At 64.3% G+C, this 15541-nt stretch overlaps 1 protein-coding gene across 1 annotated transcript; it reads right to left on the reverse strand.

Moving 5' to 3' along the window:
• Positions 1-687: 687 nt before the first annotated feature.
• LOC135324854 (maestro heat-like repeat-containing protein family member 7) lies at positions 688-13795 on the reverse strand. Its single transcript, XM_064501856.1, has 23 exons — positions 13666-13795; positions 13062-13138; positions 12695-12817; positions 12325-12404; positions 12005-12109; positions 11779-11899; positions 11389-11475; positions 10498-10590; positions 9880-10060; positions 9402-9511; positions 8851-9000; positions 8500-8654; positions 7940-8087; positions 7131-7315; positions 6904-7041; positions 6075-6189; positions 5490-5627; positions 4449-4625; positions 3426-3581; positions 2505-2606; positions 1965-2067; positions 1540-1599; positions 688-1196 (listed from the first exon to the last, which is right to left on the reverse strand). Exons 1-23 carry the CDS (start codon positions 13793-13795, stop codon positions 1003-1005), a joined length of 2928 nt encoding a protein of 975 aa, XP_064357926.1. The 3' UTR covers positions 688-1002.
• Between the last annotated feature and the right edge of the window lie 1746 nt (positions 13796-15541).

A 15541-nucleotide genomic window follows, 5' to 3' on the forward strand; every position in this document is an offset into this window, starting at 1 on the left:
GGGAAGGGGTGCCAGGTGGCCCCCAAGCTCAGTGGGCCTTGGCTCACCTTCTTGCTGTGGTCACATGAAGGTTGGCAGCGTGGTGATCTCCAGGTGGCTGTGGGCCAGGTCAGGGAGCACCTGCTTGTGGCATACGATGACACAGACCTGAGGTAGGGTAGTGCAAAAGATCTTTTATTGAAAACACAATGGCTGGTTATACAGCAATCTAGCTCAGCCACTCCTCCAAGTATATCCTAGGCACTGTGGCATCTTGTGATAGGTAGGAAGACGTCTTCTGATGCCTGGCAGGCAGGCAGGACAGTCCAGCAGGATAGGCCCACCGCAGCTGCTGGCACGTAGGCAGGAAGGCACATGATCACTGGCAACTCACATGCACACATTCTGGCCACAAATCATAGTTACTACATCATTACTTTCTGCTTTAAAGGTTCTCTGCTGTCTTACACAGTGCCATCCTGTTTTGGTCCCCAACACAAACCCTCATCTGAAAGGGGTAAAATCTCTGTGCAAATAATGCATCATCATGTTGAAGGGGCACCCTCAAGCATCTTCCTGCTCTTACTTTTGGCTTTTGAAGTCACGGCGTGTGAAGAGCTCCATCTGCAGAGGGCCAGCAGCCTCTAGGGCCTGTGCAGAGCTCTGGGCTCTGAGGCACTGGTGCCAGGATGGGCAAAGCCAATGGTGCATGGGCACAGGGACTCACAGCCCTTGGCGTGCAAAGGGGAGCTTGCAGCACAGCAGCTGACTTTGCTGCTGAGGCCAGAGTGTGTGATCCTGATGCCTTCAGGGCCTGAGTTTTCCACCGCTTTGTTTGCACAAAGGAAAGACACTGACACGTGCTGAAGAGACAGGGCTGCTTGTTGGGGAAAAGCTCAGCAGAGGGTGGACTGGCAGCACAAGGCTGGGCTGGGCTGGGCCTGAGGGCTGGAGCTGTCCTGGGGCCAGGGAGGGAGGCCAGGAACAGCCCCAGGTGGCCGCTGTGTGCAGAGCAGCCTGGCATCAGGACACAGGCGAGCTCCAGCAGCAAACACGGCCAGCTCCCCAAGGACGGTGCCACCTCTCCCACGCTCTCCTCAGACGGTAGCACAGGCCTTGGTGGGTGCCTCCAGTCCCTGGAGCTCGCAGCAGCAGGATGGTTTGAGTGGCCAGGGAAGAGATCGACGGGCTGATGTCCTTCTCCAAACCTTGCAGGGCTGAGAGAGAAAGGACCAGAGCAGAGATCAAGCCTGTGGACCTGCACAGACCCCAGGCATCCCCTCCTGACAGGGCCAATCCCACCCAGCTCATCCCACGGCCAAGAGGGAGTGGCAGTGGAGTGGCGGGAGGTTGGGGGGGGGGGGGGAATGCATCAGCTGGCAGTTGCTGGCCAGCAACGTCCCCAAAGCCCCTGACATCTTCTTGACGCTCTACCCACACGGCGCCTGCTCTGCACGGGCAGCAGAGCCCTCCTCGCCTGGGGCAGGGATCAGAGCTCGCTGCCCAGAGTTGGTCTTCCTCCTCGCCAGCACCAGCTGGTGCCCCGCTGCCCTCACTCACCCTTGCAGATGTCCTCCAGTTTCTCCTTGCTCCGGCCCCTCAGGCACTGCCCAGCAAGCCCTAGGCACACACACAGCCCCTCACAAATCTTGCTGCCCAGCCCACCCCCAGCAGTAAAACTCTGCTCCGTGCCTTCCAGCCTGGCTGTGTGCCCTCCTCCCCTCAGGCAGGGCTGACCCCCCGGGTGCTTTCCCCCGTGCGACACCCAAGGAAGCTGGGAAGCTGGGCGGGACTGAACAAGGCTCCCACCAGCCCCACGTGCCTGGGCAAAGATGGGAGAGGGTGACGTGGAGCCCCCAGGCACCGCGTCAGGCACTGGGGGCTCCAGCAGCCACAGCAGCGCCACTTCCTGCTGCCAGCGCAGCAGCCAGGCCTTGGGTCAAGCTGCCCCAGGACAGAGAGGGACCCCAGGGGTTGCCACTCACCAGTGAACCTCACGGCTGCCTCCCGCAAGGGCTCCTGTGGGCTCTGCAAGCACGACAGGCTGTGGCGCAGGTATTCTCCTGCCCTTCTGCTGTCCCTCGCCAGCTGGGGAGAGCACAAGAGCACGGGCTTGGCACGCACCCTCCTCACCCAGCCAGGCACTCCCTCCGCCCAGCACTGGCCTCCCCAGCCTTCCCCTGCCAGGACGCTCACCACTCCCACACACAAGCTGTGCAGTGCTGAGGCTTGGAGGCAGCAGGGGGCTGGCTGCTCCCCAGGGATGCTGCAGTGCTCTCCTGCTCCCAAGGCCTGGCTGGGTCAGGGACTGCTTTAGCATCCCAGGGGCCAGTGAGGGGAGAGGCGCCTGGAGAAGAGCCCTCCGGGGCAGTGTGCTTGGAGAAGGGCAGCAGCAGTGCAGCTCCAGGCTGGCAGCCCCACGCTGCAGCTGTGGCGAGGGGCACAGCTGCCTGCCTCACACATTGGGCAGGGAGGGGGACAGCCCTTGTCCGGGCTGCGTCTGAGGGCTTTGGGGCTGGCCTTACCAGGCACTCGCCGATCCTCCACGTCTGTGCTGCCGCGGTCAGGTGTCCCAGCTGCTCCCACTTGAGGAACTTGGCAGCACCAAGGAGGGCTTCCTGCGAGGCCTGCACAGCAGCAGAGACTGAGAGATGCCATCGCAGCCCAGGGGAGAAGACCCTGCACCCTCCTCCCCCTGGCAAGCCTCACGGCCTTTCCCTGCCCAGCTGGGCACCCAATCTGCCACGGTTCCATGCCCTGGGCACAGACATGGGGCAACCACCATCTCAGGCACCTCGCTCTGCCGCAGCAGCACAACAGACACCCACCCCCAAGAGCTGCTGAGCTGGAGGTAAGGCCAGGAGGAGGCTGAAGGGCTGCAGTCGCACAGACACCCAGGCAGGACTCAGCTTCACACAAGCATTCCCAGCACAGTGCTTGGCTCCCCAGCCTGATCCATTGCTGCTCCCTTGTGCCCCGGGGCCAGAGCAGGGTACTCGGGATGCAGGGCCAGTCCCCTCTCCTGGCTGCATCTCCCTCCCTGGCACTCTGCCCTCCCCGGGCTCAGGGGCTGTGCAACTTGTTGGCTCCCAAAATGCCTTGCCAGTGCTGCACCTCTCGGTGTGCACCAGGGGCACTGCGGGCACAGGGTGAACTTAGTGAGCAGGGGGTCTCTTCCTGCGGTGGGCGTGCCTGAGGGAGCTGGGGCATGCCCCGGCCCAGACACCTCCAGGGCCCCTGGGCAGAGCACAGCAGCAACAGGGAATGGGGGTCAAAGCCCGGCCTCGCACACCTGCAGGCACAGCTGGGAAGCCCCGAGGGGCTACAGTGCTTAGGCCCTTGCAGCCACGGGCTGCTGTGGCACCAGGGAGAGCAAGTCTGGGAAATGCCATGCCCAGCTCCTTGGCCCCTTAGAAACTTCTAAGACCCTGGTTAGAAATCCATACCTGGGCCACGTTCAGGATCTCGTCATGCAAATGGAAGACCAGGGGGAGCAGGCTCCTGTGCACTTGCTCCTTCACCTGCTTATCTCTGCTGCCCACTACAGCCTCCATGACATCTTTGAAGAGGTGGATGGAGAGCTCTCGCACGTGCCTAGGCTCCTGGTGGGAAGGAAGAAGCAAGGGGCATCTCAACACTGGCTGCTCCAAGACCACGATCAGCACGGGGATCGGCATGGCAGATGTGGGCACAAATACTTCGGGCCCTCACTCCGCACCGAGGAGCTGTGGGCCAGGTCTGCAGCCATTGCAAAATGGCCCCAGGCCCACGCAGGGCAATGCAGCAGGCTTCTGTAACACGCTGTGGCCAGGCAGAGCAGAGCTGGGGGAGATGTCCGTGTCTGCAATAGCTCCTCTGGCCCTGGCCACACTCCCGCTAGTCACCCCCAGCAGAGGCCCACAAGAGCTGCCCCAGGAGACGCACCGAGGAGGAGACAGGGAAGGCCCTCCACAGCGGCTCTTGCATGCATCCCCATCCGCTCCAAGCCCCACCTGCCTGCCACGGCAAGCGGCAAGAGCGCATCTGCAGGGATGGGCAGCAGCAGGACAGGCTTCCCTGAGCTCTGCCTGCCTGCCCCTCCTGGGCAACCTTTCTTGATTGCCTGGGGGCTTGCTCCGCGCTCCCCAGCTCAAGAGGCTGGCAGAAAGAGGCAGCCACGCGGCATGGCCTCTCCCTCACGCCCAGGCCTGCTTCTGGCATGGCAGGGGCCAACCACAACATGGAGCAGCCACGGGCAGAGAGGGCGCTGCCTCAACCTAGTCCTGCACACCAGGACACCATGGGCAGGACAAGGCAATGACCCCACATCCACAAGGCAAACAGTTTCCTGACAGCACCCAGGGCCTGTGGTGGAAAGCGCAAATTCGCATGCCGGGGGCATGCGCACAGGGGAAAACACCACAGCCGTGACGCCGCACACAGGCTCACAGACATGCCAACAGGGCCCCCAGCTCTTCCCCCAGCCTTACGTCATCAAAGAGCGGCAGGAGCTTCTCCAACAGCTGCAGAGCGATGCCAGCCACCCTCTCTCTGGCCATGACATGGACCACATGGCTGAGCACCACCAAGGCCTTTGTGCCAATGTCCCTGTCCACATCCTGCAGCTGCTCCATGAGGAGTGGCACCAGGAAATGCATTCTTCGTACCTGCGTGAAACACAACCTCGATTTCTGAAGAAAGACACCTGGCCCTGGCAACGATGCTTGCCTTATTGGACACCATCTTCCTCTCTGGCTTTCCAGAAGCAGGCACAGCAATTACTGCAGCAACCTGCTGCCACGCAGGGCTTACTGGCACAGCCACAGGGGGTGTGGCGACTGGGGGCATAGGCAGGGAGGAGACACCAGCATGGGCTCCTCTCCACCTGACCAGTAGCCCTCTTCTGCACCACACTTGACTGGGCAGGGGCGCTAGTGGCTAACACTGTCTGGAAAGCTGCCCAGGCCACGAGCAGTCTCAACCCTAGCAGGCTTCTTTCCCGTTGGGGCTCAGTGCCCCATTGCCAAGGGCCTGCAGGCACCTACCCCTTGTGCACAGGGGCTGCAGTGTGGCGCGGCACAGCGCAGAGACCCCCCCTCCGCAAGGCAGCACTCAGCATGCCGTGGCCCCTGCCTGGTGGGGGCTGCTGCCTCACGGCCCCAAAGCTGCGTGTGGCATTAGCCTGGCCCTGCGCTCAGGCTTGCCTTCCACCACGCAGCAGGATGCTCCCGCTGGGCACAGCACTCCCACCACACAAGCTCTTTGGAGCTGTCCTGCTTGGTGCAGGGCCAGGAGCTCTTGCTGGTGCAGCCACAACATGCAGTGGCAGGAACGCTTTCAGGCATGCACTGGTGTCTCTCACTGTGTGCCACAGCCAAGGGCCTGGCCCAAAAGACTCGGGGAGATGCACAGGGCAAGGGCAGAGCTGCAAAGTCCAGCAAAGTCCAAGCTACTGTGTTACCCAGACACCCCCACCCCCCCCCCCAGCCCCACGCTGCCGGCACGGGTTCACCCGGCTGACCCCTGCTCACCGTCTCCTCCCTCTCACACAGCAGGACGAGGCCTCTGAGCACCAGCCCGCGCATCACCCCGCAGCGACTCTGCAGATACCTCCCAAGGACAACCAGCACATCCTCATCTTCTCCACAAAGGTCACCGCAGGCCAGCAGCTGAAACACACAGCACAATGAGACTGGCACTGTCAGCAGCACTCCCTGCCTCGTGCAGTGCTGCATCCCACCAACAGCTCCGGGCAAGGCCACCGGGCCCAGACGAAGCCCGCCACAAAGGCACCCTTGAGTGCGGAGAGCCCCTGGGGCCCCACTCTCTGCCCGGGGCATCACTGCACCGCACAGATTGCTCGCCTGCTCCTCCACACTATCTGCAGCCTCTTATCCGCATGCCTTTGAGCAGACGGGCAAGAGAGCTGCCACAAGGCAGGCAGGAAATGCAGGTGGGCACAAGAGTTACCCCGCCACAGAGGGGCCAAGCCCCGGGTAGTAATCACAGTGCACCTGCTCCCCAGCTCCACTCACTGCCGTCCACCCCTCAGCGGGGGCACAGGACACTAGAGGGGATAGGGGCACGCCAGGTGCACCGCCTGCCAGCACACTCACCTCCACCAGGAAAGCCATGGCAGGGATCTCTTGCAAGGCCTCCTCCCTGCGGAGCAGCTCTGTCAGCCGCTGCAGCATGAAAGCACGCAGGTGACTTGATGTCTTCCTCATCTCTCTGGCAGAGGGAAAAAGGCACCATTGCTCTTGAGCAGCAAGGAAAATCTCTTCTGGCATCACCCTGCCCCATCCCTCTCGTCTGTCCCCCATGGCCTATGACAGGCAGGGCAGGGCAGGACCAAGTTTCTGCTCAGCTCCGGCAGCCGACCGCATTTGCTCGTGGACACGTGGTCTTTCCCCACCACACCTCACCATGAGGAAGCCACTGCCCAGCAGCATTCGGCTCCTTTTGGCGCCGGAGACTGGAAAAACATCCTTCCGGTCCTGAAGTCAGCCCTGACAACGCGACCCATTTCCTGCTCACTTTAGATTCATGCCCCCCATGGGCTCTTCCACTAATCCCCTGGGCATCCTGACCCTTCCCTGCTTGGCTGCCCTTGCGGGGGCTGCCTGCACACAGTGCCTGCGGCTCGCTCTCAAGGGCACGAGCCCAGGCCCCGTGTGAGGGGACTCCAGGCCTTTGTGAGGTGAGTGCTCCTGGCCCCCACACTCTCTTGTGCCTGGAAACACCCATTCTCCCTCGGCAGCTTGCAAAGCCTGGCAGCGACGGAGTGGCAGCTCCCTTGGCCGCTCTACTCGGCCACGCCTCACTCACAAGTGCTGAAGCTGCAGCCCCGTTCCTTGAGGCCTGGGCACCCCTGCGGGCTTGGTGGTGTGCCCCATCTGCAGGGCAGAAAGCCTGGGGGCACAGCAGGGACAAGGGGGCTCTCACCTGGCCAGCAAACCCACTCCCCTGTAGAGGGTCTCTGTGCTGAGCAGCAGGTCCCAGCCACGCTTCCTCTCCATGAGCAGCACCTGCGCCTCATAGCCAACACAGCACAGCAGCGCTTTCATCGTCTGCACTGTGAACCTGTGTGCAGAGCAAAGCCCAGGTCACACCGGCACCCCTGGCCCTGCCCCCAGGTCCACAGCAGAGATGGCGGGGCTGAGATGCAGCACCTCACGGCACTGCTCAGAGCAGACTCTTCCCCTTGGCATTCCCTCCAGATCTCGGCCTCCTCTGGCGACAGCTCTGTGGTGAAGGAAATCTGGAAGAGCAGCACCAGGAAGAGCTGGTGGAAAAAGGCCTCCACCTCCTGCAGGTAGCTGGACTGCTGGAGGATCTCATGAAGCGCTCGTGTTGCCTGCCAAAAACACACAGAGACAGCTCTCGCTGCGGAGACGTCCCTGTCGCACGGCCCCAGCACCACCGGGCGTGAGGCTCAGACACTGCCCTGGGCCACGGGACGTGCAGAAGGAGTGCACGGTCTGGCTGTCCACCCAGACAAAAGCTGTGGGCGCTCTGTGGACTCAGCTCCTCTTCATGATGTGGACACAACAACCCTTCCTGGGGCGGCGGGAATGTTGCCCTGGGGGCCCTCGATGCACAGGCCTGCCCGGCATGTGCCTTGCTCCTGCCAGGCCCCTAACCATGCCCCGCACACTAAGCTAGACCCTAACCCAGGTTTCCAGCCCACTAAGCAAGGTGCAGGGGCAGAAGAGGGGGGGAAGGCCACCCAGACAGGGCTCCAGGGTTGTGTGTAGAGGGCCTCATGCAGTGCACTGCAGCCCAGGGTGCTGCCGCAGCGCAGGCCTCCCCAGTGGAGCTGGGCAGGGCCCTGCCAGCCGTAGCCCTGACGGGCTGTGCCTGTGCGCCCTGGGGGAGGGCACAGCCTGGGGGTGGATGGGGAAGGGGAGGACTCCCTGCCTCTCGCCCACAGAGGTGAGCCCAGCCCTGGGAGCGCGCGAGGCCTCGGCCGGAAACTCACGGCCAGGGAAAAGACGTCTGTGTCGTCCCCATCCGAGGTGAATATCTCGTGCAGCGGCCAGTCCTCCAGCACGCTGAGCAGCTCCTGCAGCACCCTCTCCGCAGCCTCGGGCTTCGAGACCAGCAGCCTCCACATGGCCGCGGCAGCACTGCAGGCCCAAAGCACCCTGTCAGCAGCTGCCGCGGCCACAGCACCGTGGCCTTGGCGGCCCCAGAGGGCCTGGGCTGGCCACCAGCCCTGCCTCTGCCCACTGCCCTCTGCCCACTTGCTGGCCGCGCCCAGCCGGCCCTGCCCCACCTCCCAGCAGACAGCCAAGCTCGAGCACACAGCTTGCGGGGCAGGCAGGGAGCAAGGCAGCTGGGCTCTGGGGCTGACGGCACACAGACGGTTGGCTCTGGCTGATGCGGCCCTGCCTGATGCACCGTGGCTGGCACAGGGGCACAGCGGGAGGGCCCAGCCCCTCAGCACTCTCTTGAAAAGCTCCATCAATCTGGCAGACCACATGGGATGAGCCCAAAAGGCTGCGAGGCCCCAAGCACTAGAGACACCTGGGCGCATACCTGTCGCATGATGGGCAACACCGCAACAGGGTCATGACCACGTCTTCAGGGTACGTGCAGGTCAGCTTCAGGAGGGCCCTGTCCAGGCTGAGCCGGGCAGACACCTCTGTGATGGAGAGCACGCTTCTCCAGATGCACCTCACTATCTTGGGCACCTGGAGGGGACACGGCGCAGAGTGGGGCTGCTGCCGGAGTGCAGCCATTTGCCCAGCTCCCACTGAGAACGGCATCCCTTGCCACCGCTCTGTGCTGGCCTCAGGGGGGGACGCCTGTCTGGCAGACCTGCAGTCAGGGGGAAAAACATCCCCCGGAGGGCTCGAACCCCGGCCACACCACCCGCCACCTACTCACATGCTCCATAAGGCAGGCATCCTCTGTCACAAGGACATCCAGCATGTGAGCAGCTGCCTGCGTGTCATAGGCGCTGCAGGCTCTCATGGCCCTGATGGCCATGACGATGACGTCTGTGCTCTCAGAGGGCTGCAGGTATTTCCCAACTACCTACAGGAGGAAGGGCAGCAAGCAAGGCGCATACGTCACACCCCGTGTCCCGACTGCGCTGCCTGCCTCAGCAGCGAGTGGCCCTGGAGACAGACACGGGGCAGGGCTGGCACAGCCACCCCCGGCGAGCCAGGAGCTGGGGCCCTGCTGGGCTGGGGGACAGCACTGGGCAGCAGGCGGATGGTTGGGCTCAGGGGCCCCGGGCGCTGCTCCTGCGCGCGACCAGAGCTCGCTGGCGGCAAGAGGGAAGCCTTTGCCTAGTCCCGGCCCACGGACTGTGTGAGCCCTCTCCCCAGGCACCGCAAGGCCCCGGCAGCCCCGCCGCTGAGCAATCCCTCTGCTCGTCCAAGCCGCGTGCTGACCCCTGGGCTGGCAGTCCCAGCCAGGGAGGTGCTCCTTACCGTCAGGAGTTGCCTGGCATCGCTGGACTGTGAAAGACAGAAGGCGTTGATTGCTTCCCAGTCCTTCTGGAGCTGCAGGTGCTCTGGGCTAGCCGGCCACTGCTCCCTGCCTGGACAGGAGGGGAAACGCAGGGCCCTCAGCGGGAAGGCTGCGTGGGTGCCCGCGGCCCACTGAGGGCGTCAGGGAGGACTCTCCCCTGGCAGCCCAAGAGGGCACGCCAGAAATGTCTGGGGAGCAGGATCCCCTGGGAGGGTCTGGGCCTACGGCAAGGCGGGGGGGGGAAGGAGCAATTGCTTTCAGGAATACAGCGAGGCAGAACGTCTTGGACCAGACTTTCTGCTCTGAAGCAAGAAAGGAGGCCTCAGCGTAGCAGGTGCTGCCAAAGGGTTTCCAGGTCACTGCTAAGCAGCACAGGCACGAGGCTCTGGCGGCTGGGTGGCTGCGTCTGGAAGGACCCAGCCCAGCGCAGCTACTCACTCTCTTCCCGCAGGATGAATCTGCAGAGGTGCCGAAGAGCAGCCGCAGCCCTGTCACTAGTCCCCTGCTCCTCGTAGGCACAGCAGAGCGTGAGACACCCCACCAGCTGCCCCAGGATTGGGAAATGCTTCTGTCTCCCATGGCCAGAGCTGTCGCTGGTTTCTTCAAAGTGGTGCTGGGCCTGGGGGCACAGGAAGCGCTGGCACCAGGGCTGAGGGGCACCGGTCAGGACCAAAGGCCCAAACCCACAGTCCATCGAGAGCTGGAGCCCACGTGAGCCAGAGCTTTGGGGGGCCCTGCTGGCCCTGGCTCCCAAAGCAGCCGTGCAGCAGCCGAGAGCGGGGAGGGCTGCCACACCTGCTGGGCCCACGACCTGTGCCCAGGGCAGGCCTGCCCTGCGCAGGGCTGGCGGCACAGTCGGCTCATGAGGGAGCTGGGACCACAGCGGGAAACCCAAAGAGGCAGGGCTGAGATCTTAGCCTCTGGGCAGGGTCTTGCTGAGGGCCCTGACCTCTGCCCAGGCCTCCCTCGGAGGCAGCCCGGACCTGCAGGGCACGCCGGGGCCCTGGCAAGGTGTCATGGGGTGGCTGGAGCATGCCTGCACCAGAGGCTCCTTACCTGCAGCAAGGAAGAGCTCACCAGCCTGGCAATCCGCCCCACGGCCCTCACACGCGCAGCTGCTTGCTTGGACTCCGTGAAGGGCAGCAGGACCTGCGAGGAGAAAAGCTGCTGGTCTGGTCTCCCCTGCGCCCTGACTGCTGCTCCGAGGCAGGCAGCTCTGCTTAATGCCTGGCCAGGTTTATGCTTTGGATCCTCGGAGTGGGAGCAAAGCCTGCAAGCAGGTTCTTGCCTCCAGAGGGCCTCGCAGCAGTGGGGCAAATCCCCCAGGTGAACCTGCTGTGGCCACGCTGGTAGCCGGAGCCCGTTGCTACCGCAGCTCCTGCTCCTTTCCAAAACTGGCCCTCCGGGCCTTCCCCAGTACCAGGAGGCTTTGGGGCCAGCACCACCTTGCTGCTGGGCACTCAGGGTGCTGGCCTAGGAGGAAGTCCCAGGGGCAAAGCTTCCAGCCTGACATGGGCAGGTCCCAGGGGGCCGCCGCCCTGCTCGGCCCTGGGGAGGAGAGCACAAGGGATGGGGGAGCCGAGGGGCAGCAGTGGCAGCTGCCCACTGTGTGGGGCCGAGGGAGGAGGCTGCAACTCCTTGCCCTGCTTTGGGGCCAGGGAAGCTTTGGGACAGTATTGGCCTGGAGGCACAGTGGGCAGCACTTTCCCCTGACACTGCAGGAATGAGGGGAGGGGAAGGGATGCTGACTGCCGCCAGGAGACACTGGGCTCACGGAAGAGCGCCGTGGAGAGCTCCGCTCCCGCAAGGCAGCCGGGACCCCCCCCCCACAGCGTGCTCTCTGCAACTGGTGCTGGGCAGGGAGGGGGCGGGGGTCACCTGAGGGTGTAACTTCCCTTCGCGGTGAGGGACTGGCCCTGTGAACCCCACTCTTGGCAAATACCAGACCTTCAGGATGATCTGCATCTCCAGCAGCTGAGAGGCAGGGCAGCTGAGCACCAACACCTGCAGCATGCTGTCCATGGCGTCCAGGGTCTGCAAGGAGGACAGAGGGTCAAGGCGCTTCTTCCCCAGTGCCCCTCGCCTGCCGCAGAGGGGCTCGAATTCCTCCTGCTTGAGGGGGACACCCATGGCCCTGCGGAGCCCAGGGAGAGGCCCTGGCGCAGGGGAGCTGCTGCACAGGCCCAGCCTGGCGGCACTGCCCGGGGCAAGGGGAAGAAGGGAGGCGGGTGGGAAAGCCAAGCTGGGATCCTGCCCCAGCTTGGAGCTTACAGCACAGGCGAGCCAGGGACCACTCCGGAGAGCCTGGCAGGCCTCCGTAGCCCAGCCAGTGCATACCTTGGAGTAGAGGGAAGCATTCAGGCTCTGTGCATCCTCCCTTGGAGGCAGGGAGAAGACGCTGCAGAAGCAGGCATGCAGCAGGCTGTTGTTTTCGCTCTCCGGAACCAGATGCACTTTGCTGCAAGCAGAGAGAGGAGCCTTTCAGTCCCTGAGGCTGGCAGCAGTCCCTTTATGCCCTGAGAAGGTTTTTGCGGACCTTGGGGCGGGAGACCGGGGAGGATACGTGCAGTAGGTGGGGGAGCCACCTCTTGCCCCCAGCATGCTGGCCAGGCACAGGCAACAGTCCTGGCAGGTGGGGCCCGATGCCCTCTCCATCTCCTGCTTCACCCTTTGGGGGAAAGCCCAGGAGACACAGGGTAGCCCCAGGGCCCTGTCTGCCCTCCCGTCTCCACCACTCTCGGGCCCAGCCCAGCAGAGAGCAGAGGCCCAGCACACGGCACTGGCAGATTGCCCCAGCACGGGGGATGCCTCCCTGCTAGGACTGGGGCCATCGGGGCCATATGGTGGGGAGGCCTGGGCCAAGCCAGCAGCTGGGGCAGCTACCTCATGGCACTGATGGCGAGCATGACTTGCTGCCGCACTGCACTGCCCATGTGGTCGCTGGGCTCCTCTTGCAGCAGCACCTGGAGAGCACAGCCGCGACGGGCCATGGGAGCTGCCAGTGCCCAGCGAGCAGCCTGCAGGCCCGGCAGAGCCCGGGTGCCCCCATCCCAGCACTGACACTCAGGGCGGCCCCCTCGTTGCCCAGCGCCCAGTTCGCAGGGGTCCTCAGGGGCTCCTGCAGCCCCGCAGTGGGAAGAAGGGCTGCGCCCACGAGCCATGACCACACACCTCCCTGTGCTTGCACACCCCCATCCTGCCCTCGTTGGTGTGCCAGTGCCCCCTCCACCAGCCCGACCGGGGGTCCCCTCACCTCCAGCGTCTCAGCCAGTTCCAATCTGCACAGCCAAAGCTGCTCCCGTAACCAGGCGTTGGAGCTGGCCGCTGTGCACAGAGTGCAGACAGAGGCCAGAAACCGCAGCTTCTCGGCCTCTTCCTGGTACCAGGAGCAGAGAGACAAACAGAGAGCGTAAGAGGCGCACAGCCACGGCCAGCAGCACCACAGCACTGCAGCGCCTGCAGCCAAGTGTGGGGCACCTGGAAGGGAGCAGCCCTCCCCAGCCAGCAGCCCCCAGAAGGGAGGGGGCTGGGGTGGGGGTGGGGGGCTTCTGAGCATGGCACCCCCGCAGGCACCCACCAGGAGATGCAGGCACAGCCCAGAGGGAAAGGGCAACAGGTACCTTTCCTCGGTGGCTCAGAAAGGCATGCAGGTGCTCCAGGGCTTCCGCCTCCTCTCTGGGAAGAGCCAGGCTGGGAGCTGATGGAGAAAGAGAGCAGGCAGAGCTGTAAGGGCTGGCAAAGAGAGGAGAGGGGAGAGCCGAGCCCTCTGCGCAGCTGCACGCCTGCAATCCCGCACACAGCGAGCCCTGGGCCAGGCACCAGCAACGGGGCACGGAGACCCCATCTCCCCTGGGCTCGTCAGGGTTGGGAGGTGCCCAGCGGACGGGACGGGACAGCACCGGACAGCGTGGGGCGCAGCGCTGGAGCACAGGTCAGCGCCTCCAGGTCAGGAACTCGCTCGCAGACAGGCAGGAAAGGTCCCTAGTGCATGGCTGCCTGGTGCCGCCCCAGCTGCCTCTCCCTGCCCGGCCCAGGGAGCGGGAGCTGGGTCCCCTCTGCTGCTCTGCCCCCGGGGGATGCTGTGCTGCGGTGGGCTGCCAAGCCCCAGCAGGCCCCGACGTTCAGGGCCCCAGGGCGCCCGCAGCAGCCTGACGGGAGGCTGTGGCAGAGCGGGGTGGGTCACAGCCCCCGGCCTGCCCAGCGCAGCGGTGCCCCCTCACTCACCCATCAGCAGTGCCTGGGGCACACACCCCTCATGGGGCTGCGGCTGGCTGCTGCTCTCCGCAAGGACCCCGGCCTCCTCCACCTGCTCCTGCCAGGCCACCCTGGGGCGGCTGGGGGGTCTCTCCGCCATCCTGGAGGACACAGCAAAGGCTCCGTGGGGCTGCCTGGGGGTGCCAGGGAAAGACGTGGGTGTGCTCGGGGGCTCCTCCGCCAGCCCTGCACACTCCTGCCCTGTCCCGGCGCCGTCCTGGCGGACACTGTGGAGCTGAGGCCACGCCGGCACCTGGCAACGCTGCGGGGTGTCACAGGAGCGCTGTCACAAAGGGCCCCGCTGTCACCCTAGTGCGTGCGGCCTGTCACCAGCCCGGGGAGGGGCAGGGCGCGTCCCCTCGGGGGCACAGGGCCGTCTCGCCCCCCCACCCGCAGCACCTCTCTTTGCCCTCAGCATGCCCTGGTCCCCTCAGAGCCGCTCTGATCCTCCTCTGGTGCCCCTTGAGCAGTGCACCCAGCCCCTGCCCTCAGCCCCTCTATGAGCGCCCCACGGGGACAGACTTGGGATGAGGTGTGAAGGCGATGAGCCCCGAAGGAAACCTCTCCTCCAGCGGGGCACCCTGTGGGCTGCTTCATCGCCACCACCAGCCACCCGCTGGGGAGCACGGCCAAAGCCAGAGGTCCTCACCGTGGGCCTGGCATCCCCAGGGCCCTGCCAACACCCGGCACCCCACAGGGCTCCTGGAGGGCTCTCTGTGAGATCAGCACCCTTGGGTGTCTCTGTGAAGTGCCTGTACACTCATGCCTGCAGCAAGGGGAAGAAATGGGAGGAATTTGAGATCTGTGTGCAGCTGCAGGGCTGTGGTCTCGCTGGGATCACAGAGACGTGGTGGGAGAGCCTGCACGCATGGAGTGGTGCAGTGGATGGATGGATGGATACAGGCTCTTTAGGGAGGCCCGGCGGGGAAGGCGAGGAGGGGCAGCCGCCCTGCGTGGGAGGCAGCAGCAGGAACGCATGGAGCTCTGCCTGGGGGTGGGTGGTGGTCTGACTGGGAGCTGATGGGTAAGGACACAGGGGCACACCAGCATGGGTGACATTGTTGTGGGAGTTTGCTGTAGGTCCCCTAGCCAAGCAGGTGAGGTAGATGAGGCCATCTACAGACAGCTACGAGTAGCAGTGCCCCTGGTCCTCTTGGGGCACTCCTCTTGAATCAGCCTGGTATCTGCTGGAGGGACAACGCAGCAGGGCCCAAGCAATCCAGGAGGTTCCTGGAGAGCATTGAGGACAAGTTCCTGAGAGTGGTGATGGAGGACAGGGGCTCTGCTGGACCTCCTGCTTGCAAAGAAGCAAGGGCTGGTCAGGGATGGGCAGGTCATGGGCAGCCTTGGCTGCAGTGACCAGGAGGTGATGGTGGCGCGCAGGATCTTGAGAGGAAGGAGCGGGGCAAAAAGCAGCATTACAAGCCTGGCCTGCAGGAGAGCAGACTTTGGCCTCTTCAGGGATCTGCTTGGAAGACTCCTAGGGGGCAGGGAATGGGGGGGGGGGGGGGGGGGCCACGAAGGCACTCAGCTCCTTCTCGCAACCTCAGCACTGAGATCCCTGGGGCAGGATCTTGCTGTGCTGGAGGGAAGGCATCTGCCGAGGGAGCAGGCCAGGGCTGGGACAGTGCATGGAGCCCATTTCTGCTTGCTAGCTTGGATTGCTAACCGCCCTGCTGAAACACAGGACAGGTGCCTTGCGCACCTTCAGAGCAGCATCAGAGCAGTAAAACCCTCTTCCTGGGCCCTGCAGCCACCTTTCATCAAAACAGCCCATCTAGAAACTCTCCCAGACAAAACGTTGCCCAGAGGCTCCCTGGGCAGGTGCCCGCAGGAGGCGGGCTGA

The sequence above is a fragment of the Dromaius novaehollandiae genome, chromosome Z (genome assembly GCF_036370855.1).
Source record: "Dromaius novaehollandiae isolate bDroNov1 chromosome Z, bDroNov1.hap1, whole genome shotgun sequence".
Taxonomy (NCBI): domain Eukaryota; kingdom Metazoa; phylum Chordata; class Aves; order Casuariiformes; family Dromaiidae; genus Dromaius; species Dromaius novaehollandiae.